Raw genomic sequence first — 16,725 nt, 5'->3', positions numbered from 1 at the left:
TTTCTCAAACAGTATGCGATGGTACACTAATGTGTGCCTTGAAAGATTATCAAGAAGAGTGCTTTAGGATTTGGAAATTATTTTTTTACATTCATTGGTCCAGACCAAAAAAAATAAACTGCCATTTATGTGCCATGGAAACTAAAAATAGACTGAAAACAGTCAAGTAAGAGCTTGTGCCATTTGGAATATTAACAGTGCTCATTTGGATTCAACCTGAAACAAAATTCAACTGACATAAGAAATACAAAGAAGTCTTCTTTAAAAAGTGTTGCATGTGACCGTATTGTTATCTTTTTGCGTGAAATATAACCAGACTTTAGAGCGCTTCTGCCTCAATGCGATTTGCTGCGTTCAGAACCAAAACGACACGGCGCATGTGTGACGTCATGATGCATTTTCAACGAGCGGAATCATCAAGCAGGTTTGCTAACGGTTCCAGGGAATCAATTAACTGGGCACCGGTTCTGAAGAAGAACTGGTTTTCGGTTCCCATCCCTATTGTTGAGAGTAATGTACATGTACAGTAATGTGCAACTGTCCTGTCAGAACCCTAATTCTACGTGCGACCAGCTTAGATTTATGTAGCTCGGCTATTGTTCGCATATGTCTCTGCAGTCACAGGGACCAAATAAAACTTAAAAGGTCCTTTTTATTTGATCACTAAAAACCATCGGCACATTGTAAAAAGGGGGCAAGCATTTGTGATGCATTTTATCCCTACTCTGCCTCTTTTGGATCCCTTTACGGAGAGGAGAGACAGATAACGGCCACCACATCCACTTTCAGTCCTCTTCTTCGTCAGTGTCTTACACTCTCCCTGAAGGTTGTAGTTATCCACTCCGCACTGTGCAGTAGTCATCATGTGTCGTAGCGTTTTGCGGAATGAGAGGAAGCACCGTTCACTTCCATTTCCTACCTTAGCTCCTCATCCGTGACACCCTGTTCTCCAGCGGTGCCCTGACATCCTTCCATCAACCGCTGAGGGGCCTGGCCCGCTCCAGCCTTTCTCGGCTCAATCAGACTCTGGGTCTCTGTGGGCTTCTCCCACCCTTCAGGCTGCTGCCGATCCAAACTGTCCCTAACCAGAACTGAAGGACCAGTCAGCCGGCTGCAGGAGTTTGTCTGTGCGCTCATCACTGGATTTATAGAAGTGCCACTCAGGCTGCACGCCCCAGTGCTCAGGACCCACACCCTGACAGGCACCTGACACAACTCCCATTCAGGCTGTATCTGATGCCTCCATCTGGGCCCAAAGCGCCATGTTCCCGGGTTATCTGCTGTAATCTGGTCCTGCTAAAAGCTAGAACAGGCCTTCTTAATTGGTGTTTTTTGGGCATGACAAAACTTCTTTGATTGGGTCAGTTACAGATGGAGATGATTGCTAGTGACAGGAGATGTAAACCTAAATTCCATTTATTGAATACTATTATTCCTCTCCTCCCTCTTTTAGGAACAGGCTTTGCCATGTGTAGCACGAAGGAGAGCCATGACAGTGATGCAGACCTGGATGTAGATGGAGATGACACACTGGAGTATGGCAAAGCCCAGTATCCTTGTTCATTCACCAGGAGACACGTCTTGCTCTTCAGTGGTGGTGTAGTGTGCACAGAAGTACTAAGCTGAAATTAGATGCAGTTCCTTAATTCAAGGTTTCAGGTACACTGAGGCAGACATCATTCCTTGCTCTGGAGAGGACCAGGGAGAGGCCAAAGAACGTGAGGCACTGCGTGGAGCCGTTCTGAAGTAAGCTGGCCTTCACTGAGATGATTTCATCACAGACTTTAAAATGATAAATAATAACTATATGCCTGGCCGTTACAATAAATGTATTTTTCTTTTCTGAAGTGGTGGCGTGCCGTCCAATAGAATAACACCCGAGTTCTCCAAATGGGCCAGTGATGGTGAGTTGGCCTTTTTGTATGGTGTACTTTTCTTTTTCTCCACAATTGGAAACCCTGGAGATCAGACAATTTGAAAATTGGCATCTTCAGGTCTGGAAAAGTCAAGGAAATGAATATCATTTTAAAGTGTCTCTTATACAGTGTGCATATAGTACAGATTGATGTAGAATTAAAGTTAGCTTTTGTTGGCCCTCGTTCATTATATATGCTCTGTTTGTTTGTGTTTTTTGCAGAAATGCCGTCGACCAGTAATGGTGAGAGCAGCAAACAGGAGCCCAGTTCTTCATCTTCGTCCTCCACACCAAGGACCTGTAAAAACAGTGAGATAGAGAAGTGAGTACAAACACACACCTGTCCGCAGTGCCAGTGTGTTTGCTGGTGTATTGGGGTGAGATTAGTTTGTGTAGGGACTGCAAGATCATAAATGATGCATTTAGTGTGCTCATCTCTCTGGAGCATGCTTGATCACAGGGAGTGGTCCACAGTATTGATCCCAGGCAGCTGAGCCTTGTCTGGCCCTGACTTGCCACGAATGCTAATATCCCCTTAGCCATTTCCATACTACAGATTTACGCTGCAGGAATTGTGCAATATTTATCTCTTATTGCAAGAAGTGAACGGAAGTTTTTACCTTTCATGAGGGATTTTTTCCCCCCTAAACTTATTAAATGTGTCAAATTCAAATGTCATATTCTTAAATTAAGCGAACAATCAAACAACAGAGGAACGCAGAGAAAGCTAGATGAATTCCTACTCTCCGCTCAAAGTGAAGATGGAGAAATTTTTGCAGACAGCCTACATGAGGATACATTTGAAATACCTGAGTGGGTGAAAGGCTGGTGCCTGTAATTCCTGCATTCCTGCGTCTTCATCCATATTCCCCAACAACTGCTCCCGTTAAACTCTCCTCCCTCTTGTACGTGGGGGCCCAGTCCCCCGGAATGGGTAATTGAGGTCAGAGTGCAGCTCCTCGTAGAAGAGGAGCTTATTGCCACGGTGGTGGTGCGACTGTCCTCTCTCCTTTTTCGATCTCCCCGTGCTGTCTAGAGCCGGTCCAGGGTCAACGCACTAGCCACACTCTGCCTACCCAATAGCACAACTGTCAGTCCACATGACCTGTGTCTTGTCTCTATCCTTGTTTAATCCCACTATGTAGGATTGTCCAGGGCATTGCCAGTTTTAAATTTGTATTGTTGAATTTAACAAAAGTGCTCATGTTTTTCAACCAGGGGTATATGTACCATAGGTTTAACAAAGCAAAATTGATATTACCCCTACAAAACATAGTAAATGTGTAACTTTTGACTAATTTTGTTAAATTAATATAGATTTTTTTTGTTTGTTTGTTTGTGTGGTTGACACTTTTAGCAGACTATGTTTGATTTCTATGTAACAATTAGATTTTATTTAAGTAATATTTGAAGAGTTCAGATGCAAAAGCCTCTAAATGCCATTTGAAATTTTCTTCTTTAATGATGATTTTTATCAAACTTGTATATTTAAGTTCAGTAATTTCACTTAAATAACAATTAATAGGTAATTATCATTGCCATTTAAGTGAAATCACTGAACTTAAATATACAAGCTTGATAAAAATGATCATTCTAGAAGAAAATTTCAAATGGCACTTAGAGGCTTTTGCATCTGAACTCTTCATTTGTTACTTTGATTTATACCAAGATATTCATTGTTTATCTTTAATTTTTTAATTATGATATTTTAGTTTATTTTCTGTAATTAATTCTATTTATATTTTTATTAGATTTGATTCATTTTTACTTTTTTAAAAAAAAAATTAACATTTCTTAAAGCCACCCACAAAAAAAAAAAAAGACCATTCATTGTCTTCTCTATCTGTCTGTTTTCTCCTCTGAGCCCTTTTCTCTTGGGAGAGACTTCTAGTGTAGCTGAATCAATCTTGTGCGGGCGGCCATCACTGGGCCCCATATTAAATATCAGGGGCGGATAACTGGTGAATAAGCGCAGTAGACCCGACACAATTGATTTTTCTCGTCAGCACATCGTGAGCACGTTCCTCTCACCCGTTCCTCTCACCCAGTCTCAGTCAAGTGTGCATCTACGAATGACTTCATCTGTAGTACAAGCTTGATGTCAGCTCAGTCTGCAATTGAAATCGTTTGTTAACCACGTTTTCCACGACCTGCAGTTTAAGGCGTGACTTTGCACACTGTTGCTTGATAGGTTTGACTGAGTGTGTGGAAATGAATGTTAGTGGATGATGTTATGAACACTGTGTGTCTCTGTCCAGGCATGGGTGTGTGAGTAGGAGGATGAAAATGGACAGAACGGGATTCCTAAGTGGAGTTGCAGGAGCGTGACAGCTTAGATTGATTCATTGCTTTCCTCCGTTGAGACTTTTTCTGTTTTGCCCTCCCTCCGCGTATAGCGCAGAGCACTAGGCAGCCGTTTAGACTAGCCATGGCGTTGTATCGGGAAGCATTAAGTGTTTTAGCCGGCCGGGGTATGAATCACCGCAGCTGTTTGATGTCATAGAAAAGAGCGAGCAATGAGCGCAACCCACCCGCCACCCGTTTTATTAGCTTAGCTCTTAGCTCCAGACGTGACACACACTCGTTTATTTAATATCGCCCGCAATATTTTTCCCAGTCTGTGCCCGTCCTTCTCGGCCCTCCATCTGAATCTATCCATCTCTCCGCGACAGTAGAGCCCTCTCTTCCGAAGAGCACCTCTCCTTTCTCCTTCTGCTGATTTGATCAGGTATCACAGGATGTTACGTGATATTGTCTTATGAAAGGGGCCAGGGAGATAAATCTCAATGATGATGTCATTAATCAAATACTGAGGGGTCATGAGAAGGGAGAGGGAGGTGTATTAACTCTTTCCTGGCTGAAAGAAATAGCAGTTGTAGCTTTTGAGTTTATACTTAGGGGTGGGCGATATGGCAAAAATATCATATCACAATTTTTTTCAGGAAAATCATGATTTTATCACGATTCCTTTTTATGTTGGTCTTACTATTTTGCAAGTGGCAGCCAAACTAATGTCAAAGCCTTATAGGTAACAAAATATATTTAAAAAAAAAGACAAATATTTAAATAAAATAAAAAATCTTTTCCATTATTTTATTTATTAAATATTAAGAACAAAGATACATATTATTATTATTATGTAAAGGTTTATTTTATTTATTTATTTTTTCTGGTTTAACTTTTTTTCAATTTTTATTAAAAAAATGTATCATCACTATGGGATATGTTAAGATGTCAATTGTAATATTGACTACAATGTTGATTACAATGTAACAGTGGTGTTCAAAACTCAATAAATTACTAATTATAAAAAAAGAACACATTACACATACACAACTTAATATACAAATTAAATAAACGGTGCTCTATTTTTCAGCTACAGTAGGTGTATTTAACAGTAGCATTGAAGAAAGTAATTTGGCTAAATGAACAATTACGAAAATAAAATGACAGACTTCACTGTATAAATTATACATTGATTCTTTTTAAAGCATTTATTAAAGCTATAGTTCTAAAAAAAATGCCATTTACTCTCTCAAGTTGTTTTAAACCCAAATAAATGTCTTTCTTCTGTTGATAATAAACATTATTTGGAAGAATGTGGCTAACCAAACATTTCCTGTACTCCAGTGACTTCCATAGCATATTTACTATTAGGTTACTGTCTCTTTAAGAGTTGCACGCGACGCATCTAATATAAACACATTTGACAAGCAGATTTTCTCTGTCTGCTTTCACTTTAGACATAACCAACTTTATGTAAACCTTGTGTTTATTTGACAGAATTAGCACAATTGCTACATTGTTCAGGCGCTGGTGAGCTTCGGGTGTACACGCTCAGCAAAGCGCATGTTAGAACAGCACATCAGAACGTTGACAACATGTTTAACCAGCAAGACTTTAAAGCACATGCAAATAATGAACTTTTGTGAATTGCTGTGTCCAGTGAGTGTAACTCTACCTCTGCGTTAACATGTGATGTGAATGTAAGTCGCATTGTACGGTATGTTGAGATGAAGGCACCAGAACTACAACTGATAGAACCGATACTACGGTATTTCTTCAAAAGCAGATTATGGAGACATTTTAATCGTCCACGATCAAAAACCGTGATGTCGCACACCCCTAGTTATACTTGATATATTGGTAAAGCATTAAAAAAAATGTTTTTTTTTCTTCTTCATGGTGTGTGCCAAATGGATAAAGCATGCAAACTTACTGGAATGGCTGTGCCATTGTTTCATTTCCAATTTCCTGAAGTGTGGGGTCTTAATGTGAGTGAGCTTTAAAGAGGCCACATAAGGAGCTGAATCATTTCATTCCACTTCCAGCCTGAAAACAATCTCAAACCCCACTGTTTGTAAAACACATGCATTTCAATTTGCAATGAAAATGAGACTTGTCCCCTTTAGTTACAGTGATTCATTGTGGATGGTGTTTGTGTGTTGGAGTAAGTGGGTGAGCTTGTTTCTGTGTCGTGAGTTGTGTAAATTGTATACACGCGTATGTGTATTTGTAAGGCAGAGGGGGCTGATGAATTCTCCGAGCTCTCCTGTGCCCAGATGGGTAATGATCTCTGGGTACAGGGGTCGCCTCTTGTCTCCGCTCATTCCTCACATGATAAATGAGGGCTCCTATGCCACCCGTATGATCGCAGCCACATTTCATGCTCAACTTGAAGCAATGGAGCAGATTTCTATGTACCTCCACAATAATCTCATTTTTTACAAATTCATTAGTGATGACTTAGTTATTTTGTTCTTCAATCGCTTTTCCCATTAGCCACATTTGTGCTGTAGTATCAGCAATATCTCCAAACAAGAAACGCATTTTACTTTTAAGAAACACTAAAACAACAATTTATATATTTTTGTGTGTATCTGTGAGTATTTGTAAAAGTAATTGTCATAATATTTAACATTTTCTACAAGTTTAGTATATTTAGATTTGTTTGTTTTTTTTAATCAGAAGCTGTTATGCTCAATCCTCCTATTGAGTTGAAGTATACACTGACCCTTACTATCTGATTGATTGTCAGCCAAGTGACTTTTTAACTCATGTGTTCTCGTGTCAGGCCATGTAGACCTATATATTAGACTGCCTTCTACAGTTAGGCTCAGCTCTGATAGAGACAGATGGTTACAGGGCAGGATAATGAAATGAAAAATAGCCTCACACTCAGTGCCAGGCCATAATGGCAGTGTGAGATAACAGCACAGGCTTCCTGTTTAAACTTGTGCATTTGTTGCTTTACAAATTAAAAATATACCTTTACAGAGAGTGATGCCTGTATAAAGTATTAAACTCGTCCATCATTGGCTTTAACATCCACATTGATTTTTAATATAATGGGTGAACCATTATAGACCACAGCTGTAGGTAGGCGGCATTATTAGTTTGGATGTCAGTCCTCATTGTGGTTTCCTTAGTAACTTAAATTCATAATTGAAAAGACATTATTCCTTCCCTAGGTGACGTCATTGGCATTATTCAGCCAGCACATTGCTCCAGAGCAGAGACGAGGCCTGTGTTTAATGTCTTTAAAACTTTCCCTAACACACTCAATAGGACCTTGATGATTTTCTGTTCTGAACTCACCCAGCCACCCCTCTCCAGGTTTTACACCTGCTTTCGTATTAAAACACAGCCCGGCTCTCTCCCCCAAACGGTCTCTCCATCCATATAAAGACAGAGTAAAACCTTCTTTTATTACCAGAGGGAATTAAATAACTTTTAGAATGTGGTTTTCTATAAAGCACCACACAATGAATATTCATGCTGCAGCGGGTTGGGCATTACTTATGGGGTAAAAGTTGTATTTTTTTTTTTTGTTGGGCTGGTGACGGCATACGGGCAAGTGAACCACAGCGATTTATGAAGCTGTTAAAGAAAAACAGCAGGCATGGAGCATGGTAGACCTACTCTCCTGTCTGCTTTATAAGCATGCACGCTAATCAAGACTAAATGCTTTTTTACAAGCTGGCCACTAATAAGAAGAGATTTTAAAGCTTTATAGTCCCTGTGCTGATTGTAGGCCGAGGGGAATTGACTGTCCGGACAGCTCACTCTCCTTATTCAAGGTCGTTGTCTTGTTGGTGCTTTTTTGAGAGAGACCTAGATGAGGTTTAAGGTGACCTTGAGAAGATGCCTGAGATGGACTTCAGAGTTTTGTTAACATCTTTTTTTATTGAAATAAAAATTCACCCTATTCAGTTTCACCTATTTTTTAAATGCATGTTATTGATCTTATTGTAAAATTCATCCAAGCATGTCATAATTTGTAACATTTGTTTTGACCCTGTAATTCCTAATCAAAATGCCTTAACTGGACATGCTGGACTTTTCCAGTCATTTAGTCTGCCTAAACTCTGCACCTATCTTGCAAGTGACTGCAACCTTTGCCCCCATCCAATCAACAACTGATGAATTGAACAAAGCTCCACATTTTTGTTTTGTTTTGTGATAATCTGCTTTATTCAGAAATATGTCACAATGCAGATTTAAAAAAAAAAAAAATCAGTCGCTTCTTCCATCACCTCGTCTTTAAAATAAATGGGATGTTTCATTCCTGGCTGGATGAATTTAAAGGGGACCTATTATGCATCTTTTTCAAGATGTAATATAAGTCTCGGGTGTCCCCAGAATGTGTCTGTGAATTTACAATACCCCTCAGATTATTTATTATACCATGTAAATGCCCAATTTTGAGTGGAAGCAAAAACATTGTGCTGCTTCCTGCTCCCTATCCAGAATACGTATGTGCAATTACAGCTTGTGCCTAGGATATGCTGCCAAAAACAAACAAAACATCTCTGTGTTTTAAAGGGTTTGTTCACCCAAAAATGAAACACCCTCATGTTGTTCCAACCCCATAAGACTTTCATTCATCTTTGGAACACAAATTAAGATATTTTGGATGAAATCTGAGATCTATCTCACTCCTTCATAGGCTGCTTGGTAATTGCATCTGCTGGTCCAGAAAGTTGGTAAAGACATTGTTATTCCAAGTGACTACAGTGGCTCAACCTTAAAGTTTATCAAGTGACGAGAATATTTTTTGTGTGCAATAACGACTTTTTTCAACTATTCATTTTCTTCCGTGTGGGCCTCTGATGTGAGTTCACGAGATGCGTGAGAACTGAGAAGATGTGAATGAACTGTATAATGTGACGTCACATTTCTGAAAGGCTCATTTTGAGACAGTTTCAAAAGTACCGGGAAAATGGAGTGTATGGATTTTTGTACACACTGCAGACAAGTTCAAAAACAATATTAAAGTGAATTTTGGAAAATAGGTTTAACCTTTAAGCTTTGCTTCAGTTACACAGTCATTGTTCTTCCTAAAGGTTGGCCTTATAGGAGATACTGCATCCATAAATGGTCTTCAGTTTTTAATGGCCCTTTCTTGATTTACTTTCTAATACTCCCTGATTACCGAGAGGCCCATGTCCCTGTGTGTGTGTGTCTTGAGCGTGTACTCATTGTGGAGTCACACAGGCATGTAATAAATGAAGCTATTGGAAAAGGCAGTGGAACGGCAGGAACTAATCGGGGGGGATTGTGCCTAGGAGAACGCTGGCGCAACGTTAAATCAATACTGTAGATCAGTGCTCCATCTGGCTGGAAAATGAGCGGATCACCATAAACATCTCGCCAAGCGCCTTGCCGCACAATCAATGGTTGCCATATTGATTTAGTTATTGCAAGTTCATATGCTGTGGACAGTGTTAAATATACATTCAGCCGCTGAGAAGCATTTGTCTTAGGGATGTTTAGTGAAGGCCTGAGTGGTGAGAAGTTGGTGGAACCGGTGCGAGGGTGACCTCAAAAGACCCTCAGTTCCTTTTTTAACGAGATCTGAAATTGAAATAGTAGTACAATAAAGTAAAAACATATTATTTCATTTTGACATCATGGTCCTTCTGTAACTGTGATGAATACGCTGTTTCCAGTTGGGACGTCTGTTTTTAATTTCGCTTTTTTGGCACTCAGGTTTGTCTTAACTGAAGCTGTGTGGCAGCTTTGCAAATTTAAATTGCAAATTTGTATGACTGCACAACTTTCTAAATGTAATTAGCATTCCACAGTTTTCAGTTTAATGTATCGGCCAAACTGGTTTGTAGTGCTCTAATTGAACTTTCGTTTATTTTTGTTTTTTTAACCCTCAGGATCACAGAGGACTCTACAGCGACCACACTGGAGGCACTAAAGGCTCGCATACGAGAACTGGAGAAGCAAATCCTCAGAGGAGACCGATACAAGTGTCTCATATGCATGGTGAGAACTCTTGCTTGCCAATATTGTGTGTGTTCATGTGGTTGTGTTTGGTTATAACCGCATCCTAATAACATGCCATGGTGATAAAACCTAACACCCGCAATCATGCACCCAGCTGGCTAAAGCTTTGTGATGGTTTGCCTCCGTCAGCTTCAATCTAGCATGGCCTGGAAAATTAACCCATACAATTAGGTTCTGTTACAGGATTTACTCTAGCAGTAGTGGCCATCCTGTTGGATATCTATGCTAAACCGTTTCAGTTTTATTTATATAGTTGCTTCAGACTAATCAGACATGCCTATTTATGTCTGGAGGTTGATTAGATCCATCCTGACTTTTCAGTTTCAATAAAATAAAATAAAACATCCTGAAAGTCACCCAGATATACAGATTGATCACTTGTGGCCTCGTAGAGAACATTGTCCTAAATAAAGATGCTTGTAAATGTTTTGATTATTTAATTAAAAAGATTCTAGACATTTTTCTGTTCGCTTCAGCCTCATGTGCAGTCTGCGGATTTGAGCTTTTCCCAGTGGTGGTCTACTGCCACCTGCTGGTTACATTAAATAGAGCAGCCCAATAAATGAATTCTCAGTAAATTAACTGTTAACATCTGTTTTAGACAGTTGCCACCTACCTAGCATGATATCCAAACTGAATACTCATGCAAAAATACAACAGAACTCCCAACCAACCCTTTTATCCTTGCTCAGTGTTGCAGAGCTTCTGTTGATAGCTACACCCGTTGGTCTGATGTGTGTGTCTGTTCCTGCCGTGGCGGCCACATTCTTTTTCTCAGTACCGCTCTTGAATATCCCTGCAGCGGAAGCCACCCCAAACAGGGGCTGACGGCAAGAATCAGGTGGCCAAGAGGCACGGGAGCGCAGAGGCCCTGCAGCTCGGCGTGTACTGTTTGTACAGAGGCTACGTAACGGGCTGCAGCACTGCCACTGCGGACAGCAGTGGGATTAAGAAGCTGCTCCCACTCCGGAGGGTAAGGCTCTCTGTGCTCCCATTGGCCTAACCCCGCCTGACCCCTGCACTGCCCCTCATGCTCCCTCACTGCCCACCTGCCTGCCTCCGTTGGCTGCTCTCTGCTGTGCTGGTGCTGTCTAGTGATGTCCGTTGCTGTACATGTGGGTGGCTGTAGATGTGAATTATGTTCATTTCAACGGGTTAAATTAATTGTCTTTTTTTTCTCTCTCTCTGCCTGTCTTTGCCTCAGGACTCCTATACAATGCCACTCACCTCCATCCAGTGTTGGCACGTGCACTGTGAAGAATGCTGGCTAAGGACTCTGGTAAGAATGACACATTTGCTCATCAGTAGGCCCATTTTGTAGGCCCACTCCTTGCATCTTGATAAAGTAAATATATATTTAAAGTAGAATGTTTTCTTACACATTATAAATGGGGTTTTATGAATTAATATGTAAAGCTTTCTTTAAATTTTTGTAAGTGGTTCCATAAAAAGAAGTAAAATCTGTATAAATTGTTTATCTATATATTTTTTTTTAAGTTTTTATGTTTTACCACTGTTGCTCTTAATAATCAGTATAAAGAAGATATGTTTTTCACACATTATAAAGAGTTTATTTGTGTACATGAATGTATATAGCTTTACATTTTTGGAAGGGGGTCCCTCACATGGGGTTCATCATATATGAAGGGACCTTTGTTTGAAAACCCCTGCATTAAGAAACGTATATCACATGACACGCATCACAAGCCCTCACGAGAGTTGTATTACTTGAAGTCATGTCTATGTACATTTTTCACACTGAAGTGTAAAAGAGAATAGGGGTAGTGCAGTTGTCGCTGGTATAGTTCAGGTACATATTAAATTTCAGTTCTACGTACCACAGAGTGCCCAAACCTGCTCATGCAGTGAGTCACTCATGGTTATTGTGGTTAATGGAGTGGTTTATTTTGATAATTCTGTGGTATTTGGCTATAGTGTTGGTTGAAGAGTTCATCTCGACCAGACCTGAGAGATTCCTCACGTAGCGCTCCAGGTTTTTTAAATCCTTAAGTCGTTGTTGGTGTTCTATTTGCCTCTTATCTTCAGAATTGCGATTATCTCTACTTGTCCGGTTGTAGTTTCAACACTTATACTCACTGGCTCTTCCTCTTCTCTCTAAACCGTTTTAGCCGGTCTTCCTCTGGGAGCCCACTCTCATTAGCCGCTAACACATTCTGTCACCACACGGAAACAATTAATAAGGAAATGTTACCCAGCCTCAGCCGTTTTTCCAATATGCTATATATTAAATCAGCTCCTTCCATCTCCGCTTATCACAAGGCCCTCTGTGCACGGCTCGCTGGCAAGAAGGAACAGAGACGTGTGTGCGCACCAGCCCGTGCTGCCACAGCGGATTGTTAGTGATGCAGGCATTAAAATTGTTGCCTAAAGACAGCAATAAAAGTAGCACGGCGGGGCTCCTTGCGTCTTGATCAAAGTAAATGTGTGTAATTTGGTTAGCGTCAGCCTTGTTTTATGAATCTAATGGAGCGCAGCAGCCACCCGCCACTGATGCGAGGAGCCCACGTTTAGACCGTGACCTGCCCACGCTCATTAAAACTAGGTAAACTCCTGCTTCTCAGAACAAAGAAACCAAATCTCAGGTCCCCTTTGTGTCTGGGGGATTGTTGGTGTGGAGGGAAGCACACTGGAGTTTTTTTTCTGCTACTACACTGCTTCAGGTTTTACTTCTCACTTAAAAAAAAAGAGAGAGAGGGAAAATGAACATGACTCAGAGAGTCAAAAGAGAGTTGATTTCACGCTGGCCACATCAATATAAACCACTCGCATAGTCAGACCATGATGTCGAATTTGAAACACTTCTGATTATTTGCACATTTGCCTTGTAATGGGTAGATCCCATAATGTTACAGCATAACAAGCTGGGTAGTGTTGCTGGTTTTCTTTCATTCTGTGCAATCAGGATCAACTGAGCGGGTTCTGGTGCCCTAGACATGAACCGATTCATATGGAGCCACAAATCCTCTTTACAGTTAGATGTGAAGGTGCTCTGGCACCCTTACTGCTCCCAGATTCCTCAGTTTGCTTATCTAGGGCAAAAAGTCACTTTCTTGGATGTTAAACCCCCCCTAAATGTGTCAGTTCATATATTAGTGGGCTGTGTATGAGGAGGAGAAATATGCCGTCAGTGGCACATGTGCGAGAAGGTTACACGAGGACATGATCACCAATGGTTGCAAGATTCCTCACAGTAGCGTCACTGTCTGAACTTCACCAGACAGTTGGGTTGGTTTCTAGAGGCGGCACACGACAAACGTGAGGATTTTATATCTCTCATGCCTTGCTGTTTAGGTCTCCAGCAAGTGTTGTGGGATTTTATGAAGCTGAGTAAGTATATAGTTTGCTGACTTTAAGAGCAGATCCTGTGATGTTCAGCATGTGTGTGTGGTGCAGACAGCAGACCACACAGCTCACCTTCCTCCTCCTCTACCTCTCCCTGCTGTTCTCCTGCTTTTATGGTCCAGGCTTTATGTGTACTGGCTGAACATCAGAGTGGTAGTGGGAAAAGGCGTATGCTTGTCGAACAGGGTGGGCTGCTCGCGTAAGGCCCAAAAACAAATTTTACGTCCATACATACACTATTAAAGCACTCTACAGTACAGACTGCACTGGTACTTGAGCACCAAATCTGTGTATCTCCACAGACCCAAAACTTTATGAAGGGTAGTGTAGACTAAGAGGAAAATGCTTGTACACAAAAAGAGCCTTTTTGCATTTTCAAATGGAAATGACCACCTTCTCACTCTTTTTTTTCTCTCCTTTTTTCTTGTCTGTCTTATAGGGAAACAAGAAACTCTGCCCACAATGCAACACCATCACATCACCAGGGGACCTCAGACGTGTCTATTTGTGAACAAAAAGGCCGGAATTCTTTTTGTTTTGTTTTACTTTTGTTTCCATTGCGCTAGTGTTTTTGGTTTCCCCACCGCCTGAGGGAGTGGAGTATCCTCCGGCCTCCTGACCACGAGAGGCACGAGCACAGACTCGCACTGACTTCAAATGGTGAAGGACTTAACAAGCATAGGACTAATGGGGACTTCAAAGACTCAGTCCTCTACAATTGCTTGTGTAAAGAGCCCACCGGCTTCCCTCTTGTGTTGGTCCATGGTCCACCCTCTCCAAAGTCAGCATAGTTCCTTGATGAGGAACCTGTTCTTCTCAGATGATGGAATGAGTACTAATTGTGTCCCTTCACCTGCACTGCTGCTGCTCTTACTCTCCCACTATCGCACTCTGTGGCAACTTCTTCACCAAGACCGTTGACCTCCACCCGACTGGAACATCAGCCTGACGATAAGAAGAGGAGACTTTAACGGACCACCCGAGGCTCTCCAGAACCCCTCAATCTTGATTCTCCATTGTGTTCTCATTCACCCCAAATCATTACTACTTTTGTGGTGTTCTAGTCATGTCAACCAAATTCAATGAATCAGTGCAAGCACATGTATAATAGTCTCTGTATGTTTACAGTGTTGTGAGTAAATGACATAGAGAACAAAACACACTTGTATACACTTGCACACACGGACACACATGCACATACAGAAATATATATTGAATAAAAGTCCAGTTTTAGTCGGGCGTGGTTTGGGTCGGGAGGGAGGGCATATGTTTCAATTTTGGTGAATTAAAAAAATGAAAAAAGAAAAGAAAACCCTCTGTATTTTTAAAGCAGATGTTGTTGTCTTGAAGTTGTATTTCATTGTACAGGAAGAAATTTAAGTAATAATAATAATAAACTACTCAAACTAGGACTTAAAAGATTTAGGTGTACATTTTTCATTGAAATATACAGTAAAAACTGTAGATTTAATCCTGAAACAAGGGAAAGTTTCTTCCTTTTTCTTTCCTTTTTTCAAGAAATGGAAAGATTTGCTTTTATTCATTAATTTTTCAGTGTTTTTTTTTTTAGCTTAATGCTGAATGCCATCTGTCTGTTACAAACAATTGGAATTATTGCTTATTCCATCGAACATACAGTAAGAGACCCCCTGACCAGTTGCATATCAGTTTCTTCCCTCGGAAAGGGATTTTTATTTAAAAAAAAAAAAAAACACATCTTGGGGTGCTTTCATTTACAAGTTATGTTCAGATATCCTCACTGAAACATCAAGGTAAAGGTAAACATTTTATTTTATCCAAGAATGACCTGGAAGAGTCCAGACTCGTTTCCCTGACTGGCCAACTGACTGACTGCTCACATTTTCCCTAGGAGTGAGACAGTGTGCTTTATATTTGTACATCTATGTATTCTGTGATTTCTGTATTGATGTAAGCGCAAAAAAAAAGGAAGAAGTGAAAGGTCATTGCTGATCCCAACTCCACAATAAACAGTCAAGTGTTGCATTTGTTATAACTTCTTTCACTGTTCCTTAAACTCTTTACAGTGGCTGGGTCAACAGCTGTACCAACATCATCTCTGCAACAATTTTGTAAAATACAGGTAGTAAATAAGAATTAGGGTTGACTCTTTGTATTCCTCCTTTGCCGAACAATTCGTTCCTGCCCCAAAGATGACAGATTGCACAAGATGATTGTGTGATATGATTTGTGTCCTTGTATATTCTTGAAAATGGTACGTGTCTTTCCCGTTTGTAAGCTACATTTGACATCAATTAAATGACTGTAAATCTGAACTGGTCATGTGCTGGCTTCATTCACCGCTGGTCTGCCTAGTGGAACTATACCAGTATGAGTACTCGAGATGTGAAGCTGGTTACCATGATACCACGTGCTCTGCCTGCTGACGTAGCTGTTGAAGTAGGCTACATCAGTCAATAAATATCCATTGAGTGTCGGGCAGCAAAACAACTTCCTTAGGCGTTGTGATTTCTCATTTCGATATGCATTACACTGCATCCGATAGTGATACTGATGAGGTTTTGAGACTACCCATTGATTTTGTACTATCCCGAACACTAAGTGCATCAAATGACGTCTTTTGGGGCTTAATTTTGGACACTTTAGCAAAAAACGGAAACGCTCTATTCTGCCATCTGCTGGCTAAATAAACAGGTGATGTTTTACCTGAACAGCTGTATCAAAACACAAGTACTGTGCACTTTAAAGATTAAGGACTGTAATGAAAATTTCATGAAATTACAAGATGTAATTAAGAAGTCGTCTACCTCCCCAGTACACTCTGATCCCAAGCCAAACTCTAGGTTCATGATGTATTGGAGCAAACAGTAGCAGGGCCCTTAAACACTTTCAGATGCCTGTAAAGTGCTGATAAATAGGCCTACGTTGGAAAATCAGCAGGAGTTTATATTAAGTCTGTAGCCCTGTTTCAGCCTCTTGTTGGAAGTGTTTGCGGGTTTCTTTTGAAAAGAAACTAACTTGGAGAACCTTCACGTAAACAGCAGTTATGTTGTTCCGGTTTATGGACTTCATTACAGTCCACATACAGGCCAGTTTTATTCTCCAAATCAGACTTCTCAATTCCTGGGACCAGCTTCCTAAAATATAAAGGCAGTCATACTGTATTCTAT

At 40.6% G+C, this 16,725-nt stretch overlaps 1 protein-coding gene across 12 annotated transcripts in view; it reads left to right on the top strand.

Annotated features, from left to right (window-relative positions):
• Positions 1 to 15,577, top strand: part of rnf220a (ring finger protein 220a) — a 123,150-nt gene extending 107,573 nt beyond the window's left edge. For 8 of the 12 annotated variants that reach the window (XM_039676647.2, XM_089131202.1, XM_039676646.2 and 5 more), the window contains 7 exons: positions 1,454 to 1,550; positions 1,660 to 1,746; positions 1,849 to 1,904; positions 2,138 to 2,237; positions 10,084 to 10,192; positions 11,418 to 11,492; positions 14,016 to 15,577. In XM_039676647.2, the coding sequence (XP_039532581.1) occupies positions 1,454 to 1,550; positions 1,660 to 1,746; positions 1,849 to 1,904; positions 2,138 to 2,237; positions 10,084 to 10,192; positions 11,418 to 11,492; positions 14,016 to 14,087 (596 nt within the window). In that variant the 3' untranslated portion in view covers positions 14,088 to 15,577. Of the gene's footprint in view, positions 1 to 1,453; positions 1,551 to 1,659; positions 1,747 to 1,848; positions 1,905 to 2,137; positions 2,238 to 10,083; positions 10,193 to 11,015; positions 11,187 to 11,417; positions 11,493 to 14,015 lie in introns of all 12 variants that reach the window. The other 4 variants (XM_039676645.2, XM_039676642.2, XM_039676643.2 and 1 more) reach the window with 1 other exon arrangement.
• The last annotated feature ends 1,148 nt before the right edge of the window (positions 15,578 to 16,725 follow it).

Source organism: Pimephales promelas, chromosome 5 (assembly GCF_988280905.1).
Source record: "Pimephales promelas chromosome 5, fPimPro1.hap1.1, whole genome shotgun sequence".
Classification (NCBI taxonomy): domain Eukaryota; kingdom Metazoa; phylum Chordata; class Actinopteri; order Cypriniformes; family Leuciscidae; genus Pimephales; species Pimephales promelas.
The sequence above is the reverse complement of the archived record's forward strand: the minus strand, read 5'-3'. Positions and strand labels throughout refer to the sequence as shown.